At 44.8% G+C, this 20,035-nt stretch overlaps 1 protein-coding gene across 1 annotated transcript in view; it reads right to left on the bottom strand.

Moving 5' to 3' along the window:
• FAM234B (family with sequence similarity 234 member B) overlaps positions 1–14,035 on the bottom strand; it is a 29,331-nt gene extending 15,296 nt beyond the window's left edge. Inside the window, exons 1-4 of the mRNA XM_083698676.1 lie at positions 13,882–14,035; positions 6,300–6,692; positions 4,765–4,863; positions 593–781 (exon numbers count right to left, since the gene is read on the bottom strand). Of these exons, the coding sequence (XP_083554802.1) occupies positions 593–781; positions 4,765–4,863; positions 6,300–6,692; positions 13,882–13,918 (718 nt within the window). The 5' untranslated portion in view covers positions 13,919–14,035. The remainder of the gene's footprint in view (positions 1–592; positions 782–4,764; positions 4,864–6,299; positions 6,693–13,881) is intronic.
• Between the last annotated feature and the right edge of the window lie 6,000 nt (positions 14,036–20,035).

Consider the following 20,035-nt stretch of genomic DNA (forward strand, 5'->3'; position numbering starts at 1 on the left):
GCCACCCTAGCTTTTATTTTGTAAATGCTTCTCTTCATACTTTTAATCAACTACTAACTTTACTACTCACTTTACAAGTTGATCTGGCCAATTCACCTATTAAATATATTGCAACCCTAAGCATGTTCATAGTTTGATCAGGGATGGAAAACCTGTGACCTGCCAGGTGTCGTTGGACCTCAACCCTATTAGCCCCAGCCAGCGTTGCTGGTGCTGAGGAATGCTGGGAGTTGTGGTCCAACAACATCTGGCACAGATCCCTCATCCCTGGTTTAAGGGGTTGCAGTGTGACAAAGTTCAGCAGCTGCCGATTATTCCTCATAATGATTCTTAGTATTTAAATAACACCAGTCACTTGCCATGTTATACTAGAAGTGCAAACTTAGGTATGTCTACTCAGAAGTAAGGTAAAGGTAAAGGGACCCCAAAGTGCCATTAAATTCAATGGGACATGCTCCCATTACAGTCTAAGTGAATGTTAAGATCTGAAGGTCTTGTTGCCCAACAAATGTAGTTCTTTGTTATGGCTTTGTTAGCTCTGGTGACCAAGCTATTTCTCCGTTAATTATGCACTCACACTCGTTGGACTCACCTGAAGAGGCTCTCAGAAGGCTGAGGAATTTAGAAGTCCCAGTAATGAGACAGACAAGCTCTGACGGGGACACAGGGTTTACACCCTTGCACTGCACACTCCGAATCTCCTCTTTAACGTGTCTGGACCACAAAGTGCTTCCATTCATTCCTGATAGGGCCATCACAGTCACCCATGGCTTGGAGACACCTGGGGGGCGGAGAAGGGATACAAAAAAGGCAGTCAGATCTCTTTGTGATGTGGAGGGGACCTGCTGTTTACCTTGGCTCCCACCTTTCTGATAAAGCTACTGAATAATCTGTTTCTGATAAAGCTATTGAACAATCAGCAGTTTCAGATACAGCTATTGAATAATCTCAAATCCTCATCACATTATTGATCAGTTCAGCTGGGCGTCCCTATACCTGTCTGCTCAGAAGTAAGTTGAACTGAGCTACTAACTCTCAAATATGTGTGCAAACTTGGGCAGCCTAAGGCTGCAATATTAAACACAATTACTAGATCATGCAAGGTGGCCATGTGTCCTCTCTTTGAAAGGTCGGAGTTCAGTTTAAAGATAAAGACAAATAAGATGAAAGAGGAGCTAACATCAATTATTGGCTATCTTAATCATTAATATTCATTTCATAGCACCACCAACATACATGGTGATTTGCAGAGTCACATGAGTGACATTTTACATTATATGTCTGTGATAGACTTTTATTTTAATTATGGTGGGCGTGTCCACATTTCAGATGGTTTATGGCTCCCTAACATTTTTAAATTGCAGGTTTTATTTCTGAAGCAGTGGTTCCATTTTTTAATCCTGTTGGTTTTAAGAATCTGTTAAGGAAGCTAAATCCATTTTGCATTTTAGCAAGTGGCTACATGTAACTGAGAAAGCTCAAGTTGTTAGAGGTGTATTATATCCATTTATGTTTGTGTTATGCCTCACTTCATTGTAATTCATTTGACTGTTCTTTATTTTACCCTTGAATGAAAAGAGACAGAGAGTACTAGAATCTCTAATAAATGTAACTAATCTCCCCCCTCAGAATACAGAGGAATAGAGGCCTAGAAGTTGTATGTCATCTACCACTCCCCTCTGAGGTGTAATTTGCCAAACTGCAGCAAGGCCAGTATCAGAAACTTTATTGTTGGTTAACTCTCCTTTGCTTTGTATTTATGTTTTTTAACGTTGATTTGGTTGTGTAATATTGAATTCATTCTCCTTTTGTTTAATTGTTGATTTTTTGCCATTTCTGAATATACTGACACGCTCTGCATTTTGTTTACAGTGGTACCTCGGATTACAGATGCTTCAGGTTACAGACGCTTCAGGTTACAGACTCTGCTAACCCAGAAATAGTATCTCAGGTTAAGAACTTTGCTTCAGGATGAGAACAAAAATCGTGCTCCGGCAGCGTGGTGGTGGAGGGAGGCCTCATTAGCTAAAGTGGTGCTTCAGGTTAAGAACAGTTTCAGGTTAAGAATGGACCTCCAGAACGAGTAAGTTCTTAACTAGAGGTACCACTGTATTTCTATCTTCAATCCTTTGTATTTTGATGTTTTGAATGTTTGCTCAGAGCTGCTGTGGGTACAGATCATGGTAGAAAAGCGTCATATAAGTAAACTCAATCAATCAACTTGCTTGTCAACAGTTAGCCACTGGACCACAGATAGAGCAAGCATACAGATGACCTAGTCAGAGTCTTCCTGGATAGCTCAGTTGGTTAGAGCATGGTGCTGATAATGCCAAGCTTGCAGGTTCGATCCCTGTATGGAACAGCTGCATATTCCTGCTACTGCAGGGGGTAAGTCTAGAGAATCCTCAGGGTCCCTTCCAATTCTATGAATCTAGGATTCCCCACTCTGATGTGACGTACTGCATTTCTACTGAAATCACAGCAATTCCTTTCAAATTGGCATCTAGGCATATAATATTAGTTTATGGAAATGCCATGCAAGTCTTAGTCGCCATTATTTTATCATGCATTTCTTTTTTGGGGAAGGCAATGCATAAGGGCCCATCCTGAGTTCTCTGTGGGACTTTCCGCTCAGCAAACATGTGCAGGATTGCACCACCCAGGAACAAAGGGCTGCAGTACAAGAAAGGCTCCAAGGAAATGTGTGCTGGCCAGCACTGACTGAGCACTTCCAGGTTTTCTCGTGTGCAACTAGTTGCAAGTTTGGGTGCCGTTCTCTTCGCAGCTTGTAACTACTGTGTCAATTATAGGATAATTAAGAAAACAAGCTTATTCATCCTCAGGCAGGCAGCGGGGGCCCAAGGGAAAGGGCCCGCCTCAAACCCTCTTCCCCACATCAATCGAAATGAAATTTGTTCCAGCTCTTTCCCCTCTGCTGCTTGTCTCGGTTTTCCTTAGATGAATAAGTACAGTTTATGAATGTTTAAATATTCATTATATTGAATAATTGCATAAATAAAATACAGCTTAAAGTCTCTGGCAGGGATTGGGTTTTCTTCTTCTTCTGAACAGAGTATGTGAAGTTCTACAGAGGTGGTGGCTGACCTGTGACTCTCTGGAGAATGATCAACTCCAGGTCCCACCATCCCCAGCCAGAGGAGCCAATGATCAGGGATAATGGATCAGGGATAATGGGAGATGTAGTCCAGCATCAATGAAGGGCAACACATTAGCCATCCAGATCTTAAAAGGAGGCACAACTATCTACCTTGCACACACCCTGCTGTGTACTAAAGTCCTGGTTACAGCCCTGCCAATCCACTTAATGGCCATGTTTCCTAAAGACTCACAGTGTCTAGGGCAGTCTTCTTCAACCTGGTGCCCTGTGGACTACAACTCCCATCAGCTGTTACTCCCAGTGTGCTGCCTGGGGCTGATGAGAGTTTTAGCCCCAAACATGTGAGATGGCACCAAGTTGGGGGAGGCAACTCCACAGCTTCCATCCGGTTGATCAGTTTAATTTGTTTTGGAACGTAAGAAGCATCTGCTGGATCAGGTCTGGATCCTGTTCTCACAGCGGCCAACAGGATGCCTGTGGGAAACCTGCCAGCAGGGCACAGGCACAAGAGCACAAGACATAAATATGTATTCACTTATGAAAGGATTTATATGCTGCCCTCCTGCAAATTTCATCTGGGTGGTGTACAGCAACATTAAAAATATTTAAAAGCAGGACCAAGCAACCATTTAAATGGCAGGTTACTCAATGGGCACTCTGAAGAACTGCATAGGCCTATTGGCATTAAAGTCTTCAAGAGACACCTGAAAGCAAGGGTGCCTGCTGAATCTCTGCTGGAAAAGTGTTCCACAGCATGGAACCGATAACATTATCTGCTCAACTAGGCAGTACCAGGACCGATGAAGATTGTTGTTCAAAATGGCCGTGCTGCCTGGGATTGATGGGAGTTGTAGTCCAAAACATCTGGAAGGTGCCAAGTTGGGGAAGGCTGCCCTGCAGTGATGAGTCTGGGTGCTCAAGTGGGGCATGAAGGATAGGATAACTCATGTGCTCAAGCACAACCCTCACATAAACTGTTCAGCTCATACTAAGAATGGATCAGGGATGGAGCCTTATCTTATATGCTTGTGTATTTCTTTGGTAAAGCACAGAACATTTGGACAGCTTGTAAAAAGGTGATAACTCTCAAACAAAATCTCTGCTTGACAGTGCCCTTGCAGGCTGAGTGGAAAATGTATGTGGATTTCTTTCTCTTTTTAAAGCAACTGATGGAAAGGCATTAAAGGAAGATTTTTAAAAAATCAAAACAAGTGTATCACATATGGAGTAATCATATCTATTAAACTCACACAGGGATATCTCAATTTCTAAGCAGCTGGAGTCAAGAGAAGAACTGAATTGTATGGCATGATAGTATAAATCATGGGTAGGCAAACTAAGGCCCGGGGGCCGGATCTGGCCCAATCGCCTTCTAAATCTGGCCCGCGGACAATCCAGGAATCAGCGTGTTTTTACATGAGTAGAATGTGTGCTTTTATTTAAAATGCATCTCTTGGTTATTTGTAGGGCACAGGAATTCGTTCATTATTTTTTTCAAAAATATAGTCAGACCCCCCACAAGGTCTGAGGGACAGTGGACCAGCCCCCTGCTGAAAAAGTTTGCTGGCCCCTGATATAAATGTTAAACACAGAGAAACCTTGTGCGATTGAATTTGGGGTTATCTAGGGGCATCTGGAATGCTTACCCAACACACTGGCATTTTTCAGAGCTGTGAAGGAGAGCAGGATGTCAGGAAGACCATCACCATTTACGTCAAAAAGTTCTGGAGGAAACAGCACTCCGCCTAAAGGATAATGTGAAACAAGTTACTCTTCTAGAAATTGCTTCCCATCTAGACAAATTATGACCAAGAACAGGGATGAGGAAGCTGTGCTCCTGCCCACATGTTGCTGGACTACAGCTCCAATCAGCCCTGACGATTCCCCATGCTGACAAGGGCTGATGGGTATTAGAGTCCAACAATAACTAGAAGGTCACAAGTTCTCCACCCCGACCTAAAGAAACCTCCATCATTAACAACTTGCGGTTATTGTTATTGATTTTGAAGGGTATGTCCATTCAGAAATACTTCCTGAATAAGTGACTTGAGTTGGCCCCTGCCACAACTGCATTCCAGCTGCTCTAATACTCTTTGGCCCCCAGTTTGAAAACAAGGTGTCCTTGCTGCCCTCAATGACAAAGAATATCTTCAGTCAGTCAAATGTTCCTGCAAATTTAGAGATGCAAGGCAGACATCCAGAGTTAATTCAGCAAGGATTTTTGCAATGTAATATTTAAATTTCCACCCCCTGCCCCAAATATATATTTCTACATGAAAAGGAAAGGACAGTAGAGGAAAGCAATGTCTCAGAGCTGGTTTTGGGTTCAAAATTCTGAAAGGGGCCAAACAGAGACCAAACACAGGAGCAATGATGCTTCAAAGGTTGTTTCCATCCCTGATATGGCTGCAAGATATCTTTTACTTCAAATACTTGTTCTTCATTCTAGAACATCACAGCTCTATACAACTGCTTATTTCAGAACAAAAAGGTAGTATGTACAGAATTACTTTTGACAGTGCTGATATTATTCTAAAGGGGAAACAAGGTGATTCAAAGAGAAAAAAACTCTCTACATTCCAAAAACAAACAAACAATAACATTTGAAAGTAGTATCACCAGCTGCAGGGATAGGCAGTGGGACAAGTGAAATCAGCATGGATTTATTTTACTTTTTTGTGGTGGAAATAAAGCTGGATAATTGTTTAATCTCCTAGGAGGGTGGATTGACTTAAAGAATCTTAAATCAGCAATTTAACTCATCAGATGGGATTCCTCTTTTCAAATCATCAAATTTAATCAATGCTTTCCTGCCAGGTTCAACCACTTTTAAAAGATAAGCACGTGGTGTTGTTGTTCTGTTATCTAACCATTAACCCATGATGAATAGAGCCTTTGAAACCCAGCCCAAAACTTTACAAATTGTGTCTAGCATCAAAATTAAATATGTTTAAGTAAATTGGCATTGTGCATTTCTAATTAATGTTTGAATCTTGCATTTTCAGAATCTTATCCTCGTTCCATCTTCTACCGGTCTTTGATTGCTATTCCCTTCATTAGGCATGAGCTTTCTACATATGGAGAGTGGGCTGCAATCCGCTTGCAGTTCTCCTCTCTCCCCATCAGATCCCACTAGGACACGCATTCCACAAGCCAGGGAAGTGTTCCAGAAGCAACTTACCTGCCTCCTGGCCCAAGTTGCGAATCCAGGTATTGTGCAAGTCCCTCGGAGGGCAAGGAATGAGGAAAGCACACACCAGCACGAGGATCATGGAGATGACCACGGTGAGCAAGAAGACAGCTGTGCGCACGTAAGGCATCATGGAGTTGGCGGTCTTCTGCTCCAGACCACTGGCGGCCTCGCTGGGGTACTCTTCAGCCAGACCCTCCGACAGGTGCTGCTTCGTCATCCCGACCTCTGCATCCGAGTCCACATCCTGCACTTCCCCCAGGGGGCTCTTCCCATTCTTGACGCCACCATTCTTCTGTATGTTGAGCACCAAGTCATCTTCACTCTCATCGCTGTCCGCTTGAGTGAGAGGGTCGTACTCCCCAAGGTCTGGGCTCTTCTTGCCTGAGGAGAGAGAGATGTTGCTATACATATTCATTGCTCACCTTTTCTCCCAGGAGCTCCAGGTAGTACACCTAGTTCTTTCCCTTTCCCATTCCCCCCCTACAAAAACCCCAAGAAGGTAGCTAGGTTTAGGATAGTGAATGGCCCAAGGTCACCTTTTGAGCTTCATGTCTGTGTAGGAATTTGAACCCTGGTTTGCCAGGTCCTAGTAGTTCAACACTCTAACCTCTATAATCAGACTGGCTCTCAGTCATGGGGAGAGAATTTATTTTATTTGGTTTGTTTGTCACCTAAAACTTCATGGTTTCTGGGCAAATCACACAATTGTTTAAAAATGTACACATTTTTAAAACCAACAAACACAGAACATTGTAACAGTACAAAGCACCATCAACGGTACAAATCTGCAATCAAGGGGCAGAACCAGCATATCTCATACCATCAAATGCCTGGGAGAAGGGTTTTTTTTAAAACCTGGTGCCCCCCCCCCAAAAAAAATTGTGGTGCTGGGTGGAAATCACTGGGAAGTCCATTCCAGAGGTGGGGGCCAAAAAAAAAAACCTCTCCTTTATCACCACCCTCTGGACTTATTGGGGAGGGGCATCAGGCAACAATCTTGGGGTCTGGGTAGGTTCATGCTGAGAGAGGCATCCGGGTCTTGAGCAGTACAGTGGTACCTCAGGTTACATACGCTTCAGGTTACAGACTCCACTAACCCAGAAATAGTACCTCAGGTTAAGAACTTTGCTTCAGGATGAGAACAGAAATCATGCAGTAGTGGCGCGGCAGCAGCGGGAGGCCCCATTAGCTAAAGTGGTACCTCAGGTTAAGAACAGTTTCAGGTTAAGAACGGACCTCCAGAACGAATTAAGTTCTTAACCCGAGGTACCACTGTACAAAGGTCCTAAGCAGTGCAGGGCTTTATAGGTTAGGGCCAGTTCTCTGAATTGGGCTCCAAAATGTATATGCAGTCAGCACAGTTATGTGCTAGAATGGGTATTACATGACCATACCTGCAGCTCCCCATCAGCAATCTGTCTGAACCAGTTGTAGTTTCCAAACTGGCAGGTAAGAAACTTGGGGAAATAATAATAGTTTCAGGGAAGGGGGAGGTTAAATGAACTCTGGCATCATTGGATCCCCTAAAAAGGATCTGTTTTCCAGAGAGGCCATTTATCAGGGGAATGGAAAGAAAAAGGGAAGACAGTGGGAAGAATCCCCTCTACATTTCTGAAGATTAAATGCAAGGGAAGGAATGGGCAGAGCTCAACAGTTCTGGAAAAAAGGAAAAGATACAACATACTTTGCCTAATTACTTCTAATGCCTTCACGTTCTGCTTTCTGAAGCCCTGTGCTCTTGCTATTATATGGTTAAACCTACGCACGCCAAAGTTCTGTCCCCCACAACAATGTTTTTGCTCAAGAACAAAACCATACCTTGCCTACTTGCAAAGCAACCACGGTGGCAAAGAAAATCCCTAACTTTCAATGTATTTAACTACCTCCTCCTTTTCATTTAGGCTAGCTACTTGGCTTAGTTGGGGCTCTTTTAGGAGTGAGTGTTAGTGTGTGTGTGTAAAAGAAAGAGACAGAAGATTGCAATTTCCTATTCTCACAAATCAGTACCTTCATTTTCTGTTTAGTTGTACATTTGGGGACCCTCAAGTTGTTTTATCTGCACACCATTTGACCACTTATATTGGGCAACTCTGAAGGCATCAACCTTAGTCACTAATTCTAGTGTAAACTTCCTGCACCTCTGCCCAACCAACATAGTGACTATGGTGATTTTGACATAACCAATTAGCTTGGAATGAAACACAGGTGAGGAAGACAGCCTGACGGTTCAAATTTTTGCATGTTATCTTTTACTCAACTTCAAGTTTACTCCCTGATCATGCAGAAATTTCCAGTTAGCCATTTGATGCACATTCTACCAGGGCTCAACCAGCATCCTACCACTTCCTGCACATTCAAGGCATGTGCTACCAAGCATAGATTTAGTACGAGAAACACTGTTGCTCCAGAGCAGCCAAACAGCATATGTGTGGATGCCAGAAACAACTCCTAGGACCACCCCAAATACATCCTTTGCTGCCTGAACCAAAGCACAAGATGGAACCCACCCATTTCATGTCCAAACTCCAACCAGACTTGGCAAGCATCCATCTCAACTCGTATTTGAAAATTATTCTAGAGATTAGTGCTGACTGAGCATTCACTCATATCTTTTCTTATTTGCATGTTCACTAAGAGTGAAGAGAGACTCTAATCCATACCACTAATAACTATTTACAGACTGAAAACTGTTGTTCTAATTGCATCCTGTTAATGTCACCAGCCGCTTCTCTGGCAGAAGGCATAGCAGTCCTGTTCCAAGCAAAGTATGGAGTCTGGATTTATGATGCTCTCCAAAAACCAAAGATTTGGTTCTTATCAGCAGTCCAGAGCCAGAGCACTCCACTGACTACCAGTGAATACCTCATATTACTTTACAGGTTACAGAGCAATCCATCCTTTTGGCCAAACTGGAGGGTGGAGGTAGATGGGGAAGATACGTATGTTCCACACACCCCAGCCTTGCTGGGTGATTCTGCTGGCACAGAGCTCCCTCTTCTGCCCACAGAAAAGGCAGCCTCCGTGCTGGCAACAGCCAGCAAATCCCCCTGAAATTGGGCTTTACGGGGCAGAACTGAGCCATCCCAGAATCTGTTGGATCTTGAACTGGCACCACTGCCATCTCAAGACTGCATTGGGGCTGATCCAGTCTTGATCGCTACACCATTATCTCCCCGTCCCTTCCTTCCACCCTGGCTGTTATGCCAGCAAGATTGAGGATACAGTAGTCACCCTTCCCAGGCAGGAGGTGTGGGTGGAATTAGGATTGCTCCCCTAGTAAAAAATGAAAATAAAACTTTTTCAAAAATCAGATTTGAAAACAATTATCCAATGTGTGCATCCCTTCCCTACTAACCATTCATCCCTTCAAAACTGTTATGCCAGAAGATTTCCCTTCAGGCAAGCACAGAAGGCTAAAGTTCTAACCCAGCCAACTCCCTGCTGCGTTACTTTTCTGATCACATGGAGTTTTTCACATAATGAGCATGACACGGCTGCTGGCAACACTAACCCTGCCATGTGGGAATTCCCTGCACATGACCACAGTGCTCTGAGAGACACAGTCAGGTTGTGTATCCACAGCAGTGACCAGAGAAGGATTGACTGCTGGGAGGAATACATAGAGAAGAAATGCCATGGTACATCTGCCCCAGCATCTGCATCGGCACATCTGCCCCAGCTGCATCAAAACATGTCTCTCCCGTATCGGCCTCTATAGCAACAGCAGGCATTGTAGTGCAACCTTCCAACAGTTTGACTTCACCTGCAAAGGTACACTTTCCCATTGTCTCCAGAGATAGATGGACGCCAACAATTATCATTATTCATTCATGCAGTTTGAAGCAGGGTTTTACAAAGGGCAGTCTGGCAAGTAAAGGCAAGTCCAGTTTAAATATAGAAGAATCACAAGAAAGGACAGCAGGGTTAACACTTAGACAGCAGACTGAGCAGGCACACAGGTCACATGCATTGCATTTTATTTTTAAATTATAGCAATTATGTCTAAATTAGCATACACAAATCTGTGCTCTCTTTTCTGGTGATGCCTTAAGTGGACAGCCTATTTTGTAGTTCACTGAGAGAGGCTCTGCCTTGCATGCAGAAAGCCCCAGGTTCAATGCCTGGCATCTCATGGTAGGGCTGGTAGCACAGTGAGTTAGTGCGCTTGGCTGTTATCCAGAAGGTTGGTGGTTCGAGCCCAACTAGGGACTGCTGCAGACAGTATTCCTGCATTGCATGGAGTTGGACTAGATGATCCTTGCGCAGGGGCAGAGGAAGGGGGTGCGGTGGGTGCAGGCTGCTCTGGGTGTCACCACTGGGGGAGGGGGTGACAAAATGCCGGGTGGCACTCACCGCGGGGCCTGCAGCGTGCCCAAGCCATGTGCCTCTCCTGGGAAAGATGTGGTGGCTTGGGCATGCGCAGGCTCCGTGCTGCCCAAATGGTCCGCCCGCTGCTTCCCCCCCCCCCCCAAGCTGTAGGGCAGCTGAGTGGGAGGAGGCAGGCAGACTTTGCAGGGGCCGCAATGCACCCCGCCCCTATGGTTGGCTCGCCCCTGGGCACGCCGCCCCAGGGGCTTCATCCACCGCTGCCCTTGGGTTCCCTTCCAACTCTACATTTCTACGATTCTATGAAGCGCTGGGCTACAACTCTTTCTATAATCTTATTCTGCAGCATGTGCAGACCCAGCCTTAGCCGATAACGCTTTTCATTTCATTCAAGTAGCTGCACTGCCTTGCCTTGATAAGATGAGAAAAAGGCGTGTGCAAGAAAGGCAATTATACTCTGTCGAGGAGATACAACTGCCTTACTTATTTGTGAAGCTTTTTTTTTTCTCCCTTCAAAAAGCGCAGGAATAGGAATTAAACCCCCTTCTCCTGTATATCTAGTACAGCTGCAGGTTTTTTTTGGGGGGGGGGTTAATTAAAAGGGAGTGAATTTAGGCTGCATGCAGAAGGAGAGGGGCGTGTGGATTTCTTTTTCCATTTCAATATATGTGAAAAGGGAGGGGCACATTTAATTAAAGATTTGCATTCATTGTTTTAATGGGAAAGGTGGATGGAGGTAGGTTGTAAGAAGGTGAGAGAGGGCAAGTGGAAAGAAATGTTAAAGCACTGTAAGCCTCCCTAAGCCTACAGGATAGAAATGAAATGAAATGAAATGAATCAAGCTACAATCAAGCTATACTCACTTACTTGGGAGCAATTCCCACTGAACTCAGTAGACGTGTACTATTGCCTATACCTGTTGCTATAAGGCATTTATAACATAAGTGTCATGAACTGGTTGGATACAGACACATGGTGGCAGAAACCAGCTGGGAAACCAGGTAGGGTAGAAGGCTCAGAGCCTGAGGACTGGTGGTGGGACAATGATGAGTGGTCAGAGGGAGAATGGCACAGAAGCTGCTTTGGTCACCCTGTATGATGACTTCTGTCGGGAGAGAGATGGGCAAATGTGTCCTTGTTAATTCTCGAACTCTCAGTGGCTTTTGATACCACTGACCATGGTATCCTTCTGGAGCAGCTGTTTGAGTTCGGGGCGGGACTCAGGAGTAAAATGGACAATTGGGCAAAAACAGGGAGGACACACCCACTGTAGGAGTGTGCTAGTAAGAGGATAGCTAACTACTAGGCAAGGACAGCGTTAGCTACAAAGGAGAACACTTTGTCCTTTAAATCAGATTAAAAAGGAGCACCTTAGCAAGGCTTTCTGGTAGATGGGTAAGCAACTGAGATGGGGCCATGTGGATAATGTTATGGCCTCTACCAACCAATGGAAAAGTGCCACATCTCCTCTCTAGAGTACTACTTTGCCAGGAAGTTGGATTATGTCCAAGCAAACATAAGGAAAGTGAGCCAGAAGAGTTATTAGCCAAAGGCCAGCATAAGAGATGACAGGGCTCTCTTCTACATTTTTTTACTTTTGTCACATGCACTGTCTTCTCTTCTAGCTCAGCTTCCCTTCTTGTCTTACAGACCACAAGTCTCAGAGCTGGAAAAAGTCTTTTCAAATTTTAAACCAGTATAAGATGTCAAAGCTGCATAGGACTGTCATGGGGTGGGGAATCAAATGCTTAAGATTTTTCTGGATCAGACAACAATCTAGTTACATCAAAAAAATCCAATACTTTAGTTTGCAATTTATGCTTTTGAAATACCTGTGTATTTGAAAATCACTAATGGGTCTGCAATATAGCAGATAACTGGTTTCTGTTATTTCATATTTTAAAAAATAAATATGGCACCGCCACTATTGTTTAAAATTTAAAATGCACCAACATATGCAAGACCCCAATGGCAAGAGTCACAGGGGGGAAATATACACCTAAGCTTTTAATGTCCATATAAATATGTATATGTGAATCTGGGGTGCCTGTAAGTTGTTTGTGAAAACCAGTATATTTGGATGGTTTAAATAATGGATGCAAAGCATTTGTGAAACACTATGAAAATAGTTTTTGTTTACTTGGAATTGCATTCACAGCTCAATTAACTTAAAGCAATTTGGTTGAATCCAGACTAAATTAATTGCACCGATTTTTTCCTGCAATCAAAGGGACATCTCTTTTAGTTATGACTGACTTGCTCTGTCAATATAATGAACTTAGCTTAGATTCAACTCATTGTCAGTACATTGCACCAATTAAAATGCAGAAGAAGACAAACAGGTTAATCGGTCTGACAGGAACAGGGGGAAAAAACCACTGGGCAACATACACCAAGATGCAAAAAAAGTATTATTAATTAACCTTTGTACGTGGCACAATGAGCTGCCTGGTTCAGCTATGAAGAGCTTAAAATAGCAGTTTAATTACAGGCAAACATCCTGAAGTTTAAGAAAAGGATGCCAAAGCCTCATACTTAGGTCAGCTGCAACCCATTCAGCACTGCTCAAACCAGTACTGGGTTCGAGTCCTTGTTATCTTTTCCTCCTCCAGACGTAGGTCGTGTAGACGTAGGTCATGAATTACATCAATCAGATGTAATTCATGGTGAAATGTCAATTTAAAAAAAATAAAAGTGGAGGCTGGTATTTCGGTGCAAACCTAAGGTTTACCGCCTGGGTAGCCTTGGGGAGCTCAGAGGACTGCTTCGACCTCATTCCCATTTCTCTTCCTTGGCAGCAAAACATCATCAATTTGACTCACAGTTCCCCCATCTTCCCCCACCCATCCTGGGACCAGTAATCCCTCTTCTTCTTCCACCCAAAGTCGACCCCCTCCCCTCGCCCTTTCCTCCCCCAGGAGCAGCTGGAGGCGCGCTTCATCATCACGATCCCCTCCCGCCACTCCCCACCTTTCGCTTCGCATCCCCGACCTCCCAACCCGCGCGGCTTTCTCCCCCCCTCCGCGCGCCTTTAGGGCCAGAGATGAGGAGCACCTGCTGAGACCCGGATGCAAAAGGGCGGCGAGGGAGAGGGGGAGGCGAGGGTGCCTTTCCTAGGTGGGACCCGGATGCTCTCTCCCCATGACGAAGCGCGGAGCTGGGGGCGCCTCGGCAAGTTCGTGCGCCGGGGGCTGCCAGCCTCGCCCCCTGCCGCTTCCCCGCGCGGCGAGCCCAGACCCCCTACCTGGCAGCTTCAGCGCCCGTGACAGCACCGTAGCCATGCTGGAGACGGGAAGCGCGCATGCGCTCGGCTCTTTTGCCTCCTGGGAAGTGTAGTTCTGCAGCCAGCCCGATTTTAGGTGCGGAGGTTGGGGCTTCTGCGCGCGCTTTGGCGCAGAACGCGAGGCAGCGCTAGGCGGTGGGGGTGGGGTGTCGTGGCAATAGTTTCTTGGCTTGCTGTTTCAGATGTGTGTGTGTACGAGACAGAGAGAGAGAAGGGACTCTTGGCTTCACAGAGTCAGAAGGACGTATTTTGCTACCCCAATTGGCTGGACCCTATGATCCAAGAAGTGCGACCTAGAATGCCATGATCCAAAAGTGCGAGCTGCAATGCATCTTAGGGGACACTGGGGTGCAACCTTTTCGCGGCGTTGCGAGGAGGAAAGAGCTACCGCCAAGCGTTGCAAATAGTGGCATTTGGGAAATGGATTAGTCCCCAGTTGGCGACAGAGCCGCGCCCAAATTCTAAAAGCCCTCTGAAAATCTGATCAAAGGGTGGAAAGCCTCTGTATGCACACCATACTTTCGAAGTGCACGACTTTCGCCTGGGAACTGTGGTTTGTCCTCCAGAGCTACAGTTCCCAGCACCGTTAACCAACTACAGTTCCCAGGATTCCCAGGAGCTTTGCAGAAGGTCTGGTTCAAACCCCAGAATCTCCAGCTACAACTGAGAGACCCCTGCCTGTAAGCCAGTGCAGTCAGCAGTGCGGAGCTAGGTGGATCAATTCAGTATGTTCCTTTGGAGAACGAACATTTTCCACTGAGAAGCTCACTGAGGTCATAAATGGAAGGAAGACAAGTGGGGTTTGCAGTCAGGATGCTCTTTTACAGGAACTGATATTTCTCCCATCCATACTTCTGGCTTCAGCTTATTCTGTCTTTTCCCCTTCACTGAACAGCCGCCCACCTCTTCTTGGCACCCATATCAACATTTTGGATGTGCAAATAGTACCACCAGTATTTGTTGCTCCAGATGTGTAAACATTAATACCTCAACACTGGACACAGTTTTGATTTGCTGCCAAAGGCTGACTTGGCTCCAGCTGCAAACTACAGAGTTCAGTCTGCCCTGATGTGAAACTGCCTGTGTAAACATGTGTAGGGCCACAGCCCTTTGGCTTGGATCAGAAGGTAGCTTTTCAAAGGGAGCCGCATTGCTGATGCCAATATAAAACACAGAGATAATGCAACTTAGCAACTGACTGCTGCATTGTACAAAACTTGTGTTCTTCAGACCTCACTGTGAATAGTCTGCTGGCATTGGCAGGTTCTTGTTCAGACTCCTTTAACCAGCTGTGAAAGGAAAATAAGACTGATTTATATCACTCATGGACCAAAAAGGATTTTTTTAAAAAAAATTGCAATGCTATGCACATTTTCCTGTCAGGCCCACTGAATACAGTGAAATATATTTCCAAGTAATATGCACAGGATTACACTGCTGCACATACTGCATATTTAAAGTAGTGAGTGATTTGTAATAAGTGGAGATTCTGGAAAAAACCTCTTTGATTCTTGACAAGTTTCTTTAAATCCCTTTATTTTTTCCAGCACAAAGTCAAAAGTGATTTATTTACTGCACTTATATCCTACCTTTCTTCAAGTACTCAAGCTGGCATGTAGGGTTCTCCCTCTATCAATTTGACCTCTGAACAGCCCTGTGAGGTAGGTTAGAGAGAGAAGAATTGACTGGCCCATGGTAAGATTCATGGCTGAGTGGAGATTTGAACCCTGGTCTCCCAGGTCCTAGTCTGACACTCTAACCACTATGCACCACACTGACTAAAATCTGAAATGGATTTCATTGGCTTCAATTATTGCATTCTGTACATGTCAGCTCAGACGTCAGCCCCATTGAACTCAGTGGGATTTAATCCCTGATGCATATGCACAGAATTGAAGCCTGAGATGATAATTTGTCTCAGTGAAGTGACAGGATGATCAGGTGCTAGAAACAGTAAATGCTGCACATCCTCCTCATTAATCAGTCCCAAATGAATGAATAAATAAAAAGGAGATAAGGGATGTGGACAGGCTGAGAAAGGCTATTTCACATTAGTTTTATTACACAATAATTGTCTCATTGTCATTCAAGTGTTAGCATGGGATCCAACTTTGTTTTCCCACAGAAGATGCACCAGACATAAAGCTCTCTCAGCATTCTGGCTGGTGTTTTTTGTTTTGTTTTTTGCTTGCAGGAAAAATGTATGTTTTCCTCTAGTCAGCATGCCTATTCTCATTACAAGTACTGCATAGAATTAGGTTGCATGAGTTTCAAGAGCACCTATTACATAATACCTATACCATCCTTACTCTCTGCCATTCTTGTGTCATTTTATGACTCAAATGTGGAAGAGCTCAGAGAGCATCTGGATATGGAAGAGCTCAGAGAACATAATGTCTCACTGATTTTAGAAGATTTCCCTTAGAATATTTCTTTCATGTGTATATGATTGTGGTTCAGTGCTTTCTTAAATTGTCATTTGGCTTACGTTGTTTATATATTCTATAATACTTATGTCCACAGAATAGTTACCATTTGGAGCAGACAAATATATGGAGCTATTATGCTTATGAAAGACATATACTCACCAGGAGATCCTGAGATATTTTCAGTCTGTCAGAGGCTGTAAACTACAAAGGAATAATTGTGATAGTCACTCAAAGAACCCCTGGTGAATTGAAAGCCTTAACGTATCATTAAAACGTGGCTATATTCTTACTTCCCTTGGTTAAGTATGTAGCCAACATGATTGGCCAATGTAAAACTAGATGAGAACACTGTGACCTTTGAATATAGGTATTTTTATTTAATACATTTGTGCAGCATATTTAAACAGCATTCAAAGTGGTTTTATTTCAGGCAGCCTGTGCACTTCAAGTGTAAATTCTCTAATGTTGACAGTTATCTTTACTTTTCCTACCCTGCTGCCTTAACAAGCCATTGAAACCAATCTTGTGTCTGTTTTAGGCCTGGGCTGCTTTAAGGGATGAGCTTAGGACTGTGATTAAGCATCCGAGCAAAACTAATAGTCACCATGGCTGTGCTGTGCCTCCAGCAAAGCTTCTGAGTACTAGTCGCTGGAAACTACAGGAGGGGAGAGGGCTCTTGTGATCCTGCTTGCTGGTTTCCCAAGGAGGCCTCTGGCTGGCCACTGTGAAAGTGGCGTGTTGGACTAGATGGGCCTTTGGCCTGCTCCAGAAGGCCTCTTGCTCACTGGAAAGACAGATCGTGAAGCTGAGGCTCCGATACTTTGGCCACCTCATGAGAAGAGAAGACTCCCTGGAAAAGACCCTCATGTTGGGAAAGATGGAGGGCACAAGGAGAAGGGGACGACAGAGGACGAGATGGTTGGACAGTGTTCTCGAAGCTGCAAACATGAGCCTGACCAAACTGCAGGAGGCAGTGGAAGACAGAAGTGCCTGGCGTGCTCTGGTCCATAGGGTCACGAAGAGTCAGACACGACTAAACGACTAAACAACAACAACAACAAGGCCTCTTCTTAAGCTCTTATCCTTCAGAGGCAGTTGGGGATGCTCAGCTGGCATGAAGGGAACAGTTTAGGGATGGAAAAGGAGCTGGGTGTTGTCAAAATGATGATTGCAAGTGCACTCCTGGTTCCTGTTTTGGAGGCTGGGCTAGATGCTGAAATTGCCCAGTGGCATATGAAGTCAGGTGTGGGAGGCCTCACCCATCTCTCAAAGTGGCCTATTGCACTCAGCTATTTCTGGATGTTGCCCACTGGCCGGTTCTGCTCTCCCATCTTTGTTATTGAGTGGCAATAACATAACTGTTGGCTTCTGAGGTACAGGAATATGTTACTTCCCCGACCACCCAGTGTGGAAGATACTGTGGTACCTCGGGTTACAGACGTTTCAGGTTACAGACGCTCAGGTTACAGACTCCGCTAACCCAGAAATAGTACCTCAGGTTAAGAACTTTGCTTCAGGATGAGAACAGAAATTGTGCTCCTGCGGCGCGGCAGCAGTGGGAGGCCCCATTAGCTAAAGTGGTGCTTCATGTTAAGAACCGTTTCAGGTTAAGAACACACCTCCGGAACGAATTAAGTTCTTAACCCAAGGTACCACTGTACTGTGATTCCTGCACTGCAGGGGGCTGGATGTCCCTTGGGGTCCCCTGCAACTCTATAGTTTTATGGTTCTATTGTATGCTTTTAATTTTATACATTGTATGTTTCTATTTTTATTTTTTTGTAATTAGCTCATGAACCAGATGTGGGTAGGGTATACTTTTTTTGAAATAAAGACGAACAAAGCTATTTCACCTGCATTATCCATGCAGTCCTTACATTAGTCCTGTAAGATAGGCCAGTGTTATCTACCTTGCCCTTGTTACAGAGAGGGATCCTAGCCTATTATACAAAGGTGAAGTTTACATGCATTGCTCTGTCCACTTTTGCCTCTGGCCAGGGCTGGCCCAAGACATTTTGGCACCTGAGGTGAACCAAAGATGAGTGGTGATTTACATTGGGAATGGGGCGGGGGGGAGAGTGTCAAATCAACCTTACCCAGCAGCTGAAGTGAGAATCAAAGGCTGTAGCAGTGGGGGAAGGGGTTCACTCTGATGCAGAGCCCAAGAGACCCCAGAGGGCAGTCCTGCCATTTCCTTCCTAGGTGTGGGAGGAGACCAACAGTGCTTTCTCTGTGCCAAGCAGCTTCTGTAGAGGCAGAATGTGACTGGGGTGGTGGCAGCCAAGGAGGCTGCAGATCTAGCCTCTAAGGAGAGCATAGCAGCCATTGCAGTAGCACTGGGTGATGCATTCCTTGGGGGACAGATCTGCTGCCTGAGGCAGTTGCCTCACGGGTGGGCTCAAATAGTTTCCCTACCCCTGGAGTAGGCCCTCATTCAGGTTACAAGATAATACAAGGTGTCACAAGACAATGTAAATGCCAGCACCATTTTATGAAACAGATCACCTGTGTGACTACTGTCCTGTATCCTAAGGAAGCATTTGTTTAAGCTCTCCCTATCACAAGAACCTGAATCAGAGTAGGTGGTTGTACTATACAATATAAACACAAATCCATGTCCAAAAAAATGGTAAAGTAAAGGTAAAGTACCCCTGCCCGTACGGGCCAGTCGTGTCCGACTAGGGTTGTGTGCCTATCTCACTTAAGAGGCCGGGGGCCAGCACTGTCCAGAGACACTTCCGGGTCACGTGGCCAGCGTGACGAAGCTGCTCTGGCGAGCCAGCACCAGCACAGCACACGGAAACGCCGTTTACCTTCCCGCTATAAAGCGGTACCTATTTATCTACTTGCACTTAGGGGTGCTTTCAAACTGTTAGGTGGGCAGGAGCTGGGACCGAAAGATGGGAGCTCACCCCGCCGCGGGGATTCGAACCGCCGACCATGCGATCGGCAAGCCCTAGGCGCTGAGGTTTTACCCACAGCGTCACCCGCTGTGGTAGTCTGCATTAAATCAAGGATATTGGGCATGAATTATGTTTATGCCCTCTCTGGAGCCAATCTGGGGAAGACACAGCACAAGAGTTAAAAATTCTGCAACGCTCATCATTAATGGGAGCTTTGCCAGCTAGCTAATGATTTGGGGATTATGTTCTGAGGACTCATCCTCATGTTGTTTAATTTGTGGTGAGCTGTGCAATTTTAGCACATCAGCCAAAATATATTAGCTAACATGAAAATGATGGTGTTAACATAGCAGACTCTCTTAAGTGTAAGCACATTAGTTCATTGAGATAAATACTCCATGCAGAGTAATGTAGCTCTATCTTTAATACTGCTAGATTATTATTTTGGCACGTTTTAGCTAGTACTGCTTGGCTGATGTATCTTAAAAATTCACACCTTCTGATACCTGTAAATGCCTCTCATGGATGAATCTTAAAAGCATACAAATTGCTGATCAAGGCTAAACTTTTCATCATTGCTGCTGAATCAAGTGCCTTCATCCTGTTTTCCGAAGTTTAAGATGCTTCCAGGAATTTATTTGCTCTTCTTTCCACAGAATGATGATGAATAAAACTGCACTGTGTTTGCCCTTTTGAAATGAAAACAGCTGTGAGAAATCCATTTGATCCGGATTATTGTTTGGGCTTCTTTTAAAATTATTTATTTGCTTTTCCCCCAGGTCT

Source organism: Podarcis gaigeae (genome assembly GCF_964106915.1).
Source record: "Podarcis gaigeae genome assembly, chromosome: 10".
Classification (NCBI taxonomy): domain Eukaryota; kingdom Metazoa; phylum Chordata; class Lepidosauria; order Squamata; family Lacertidae; genus Podarcis; species Podarcis gaigeae.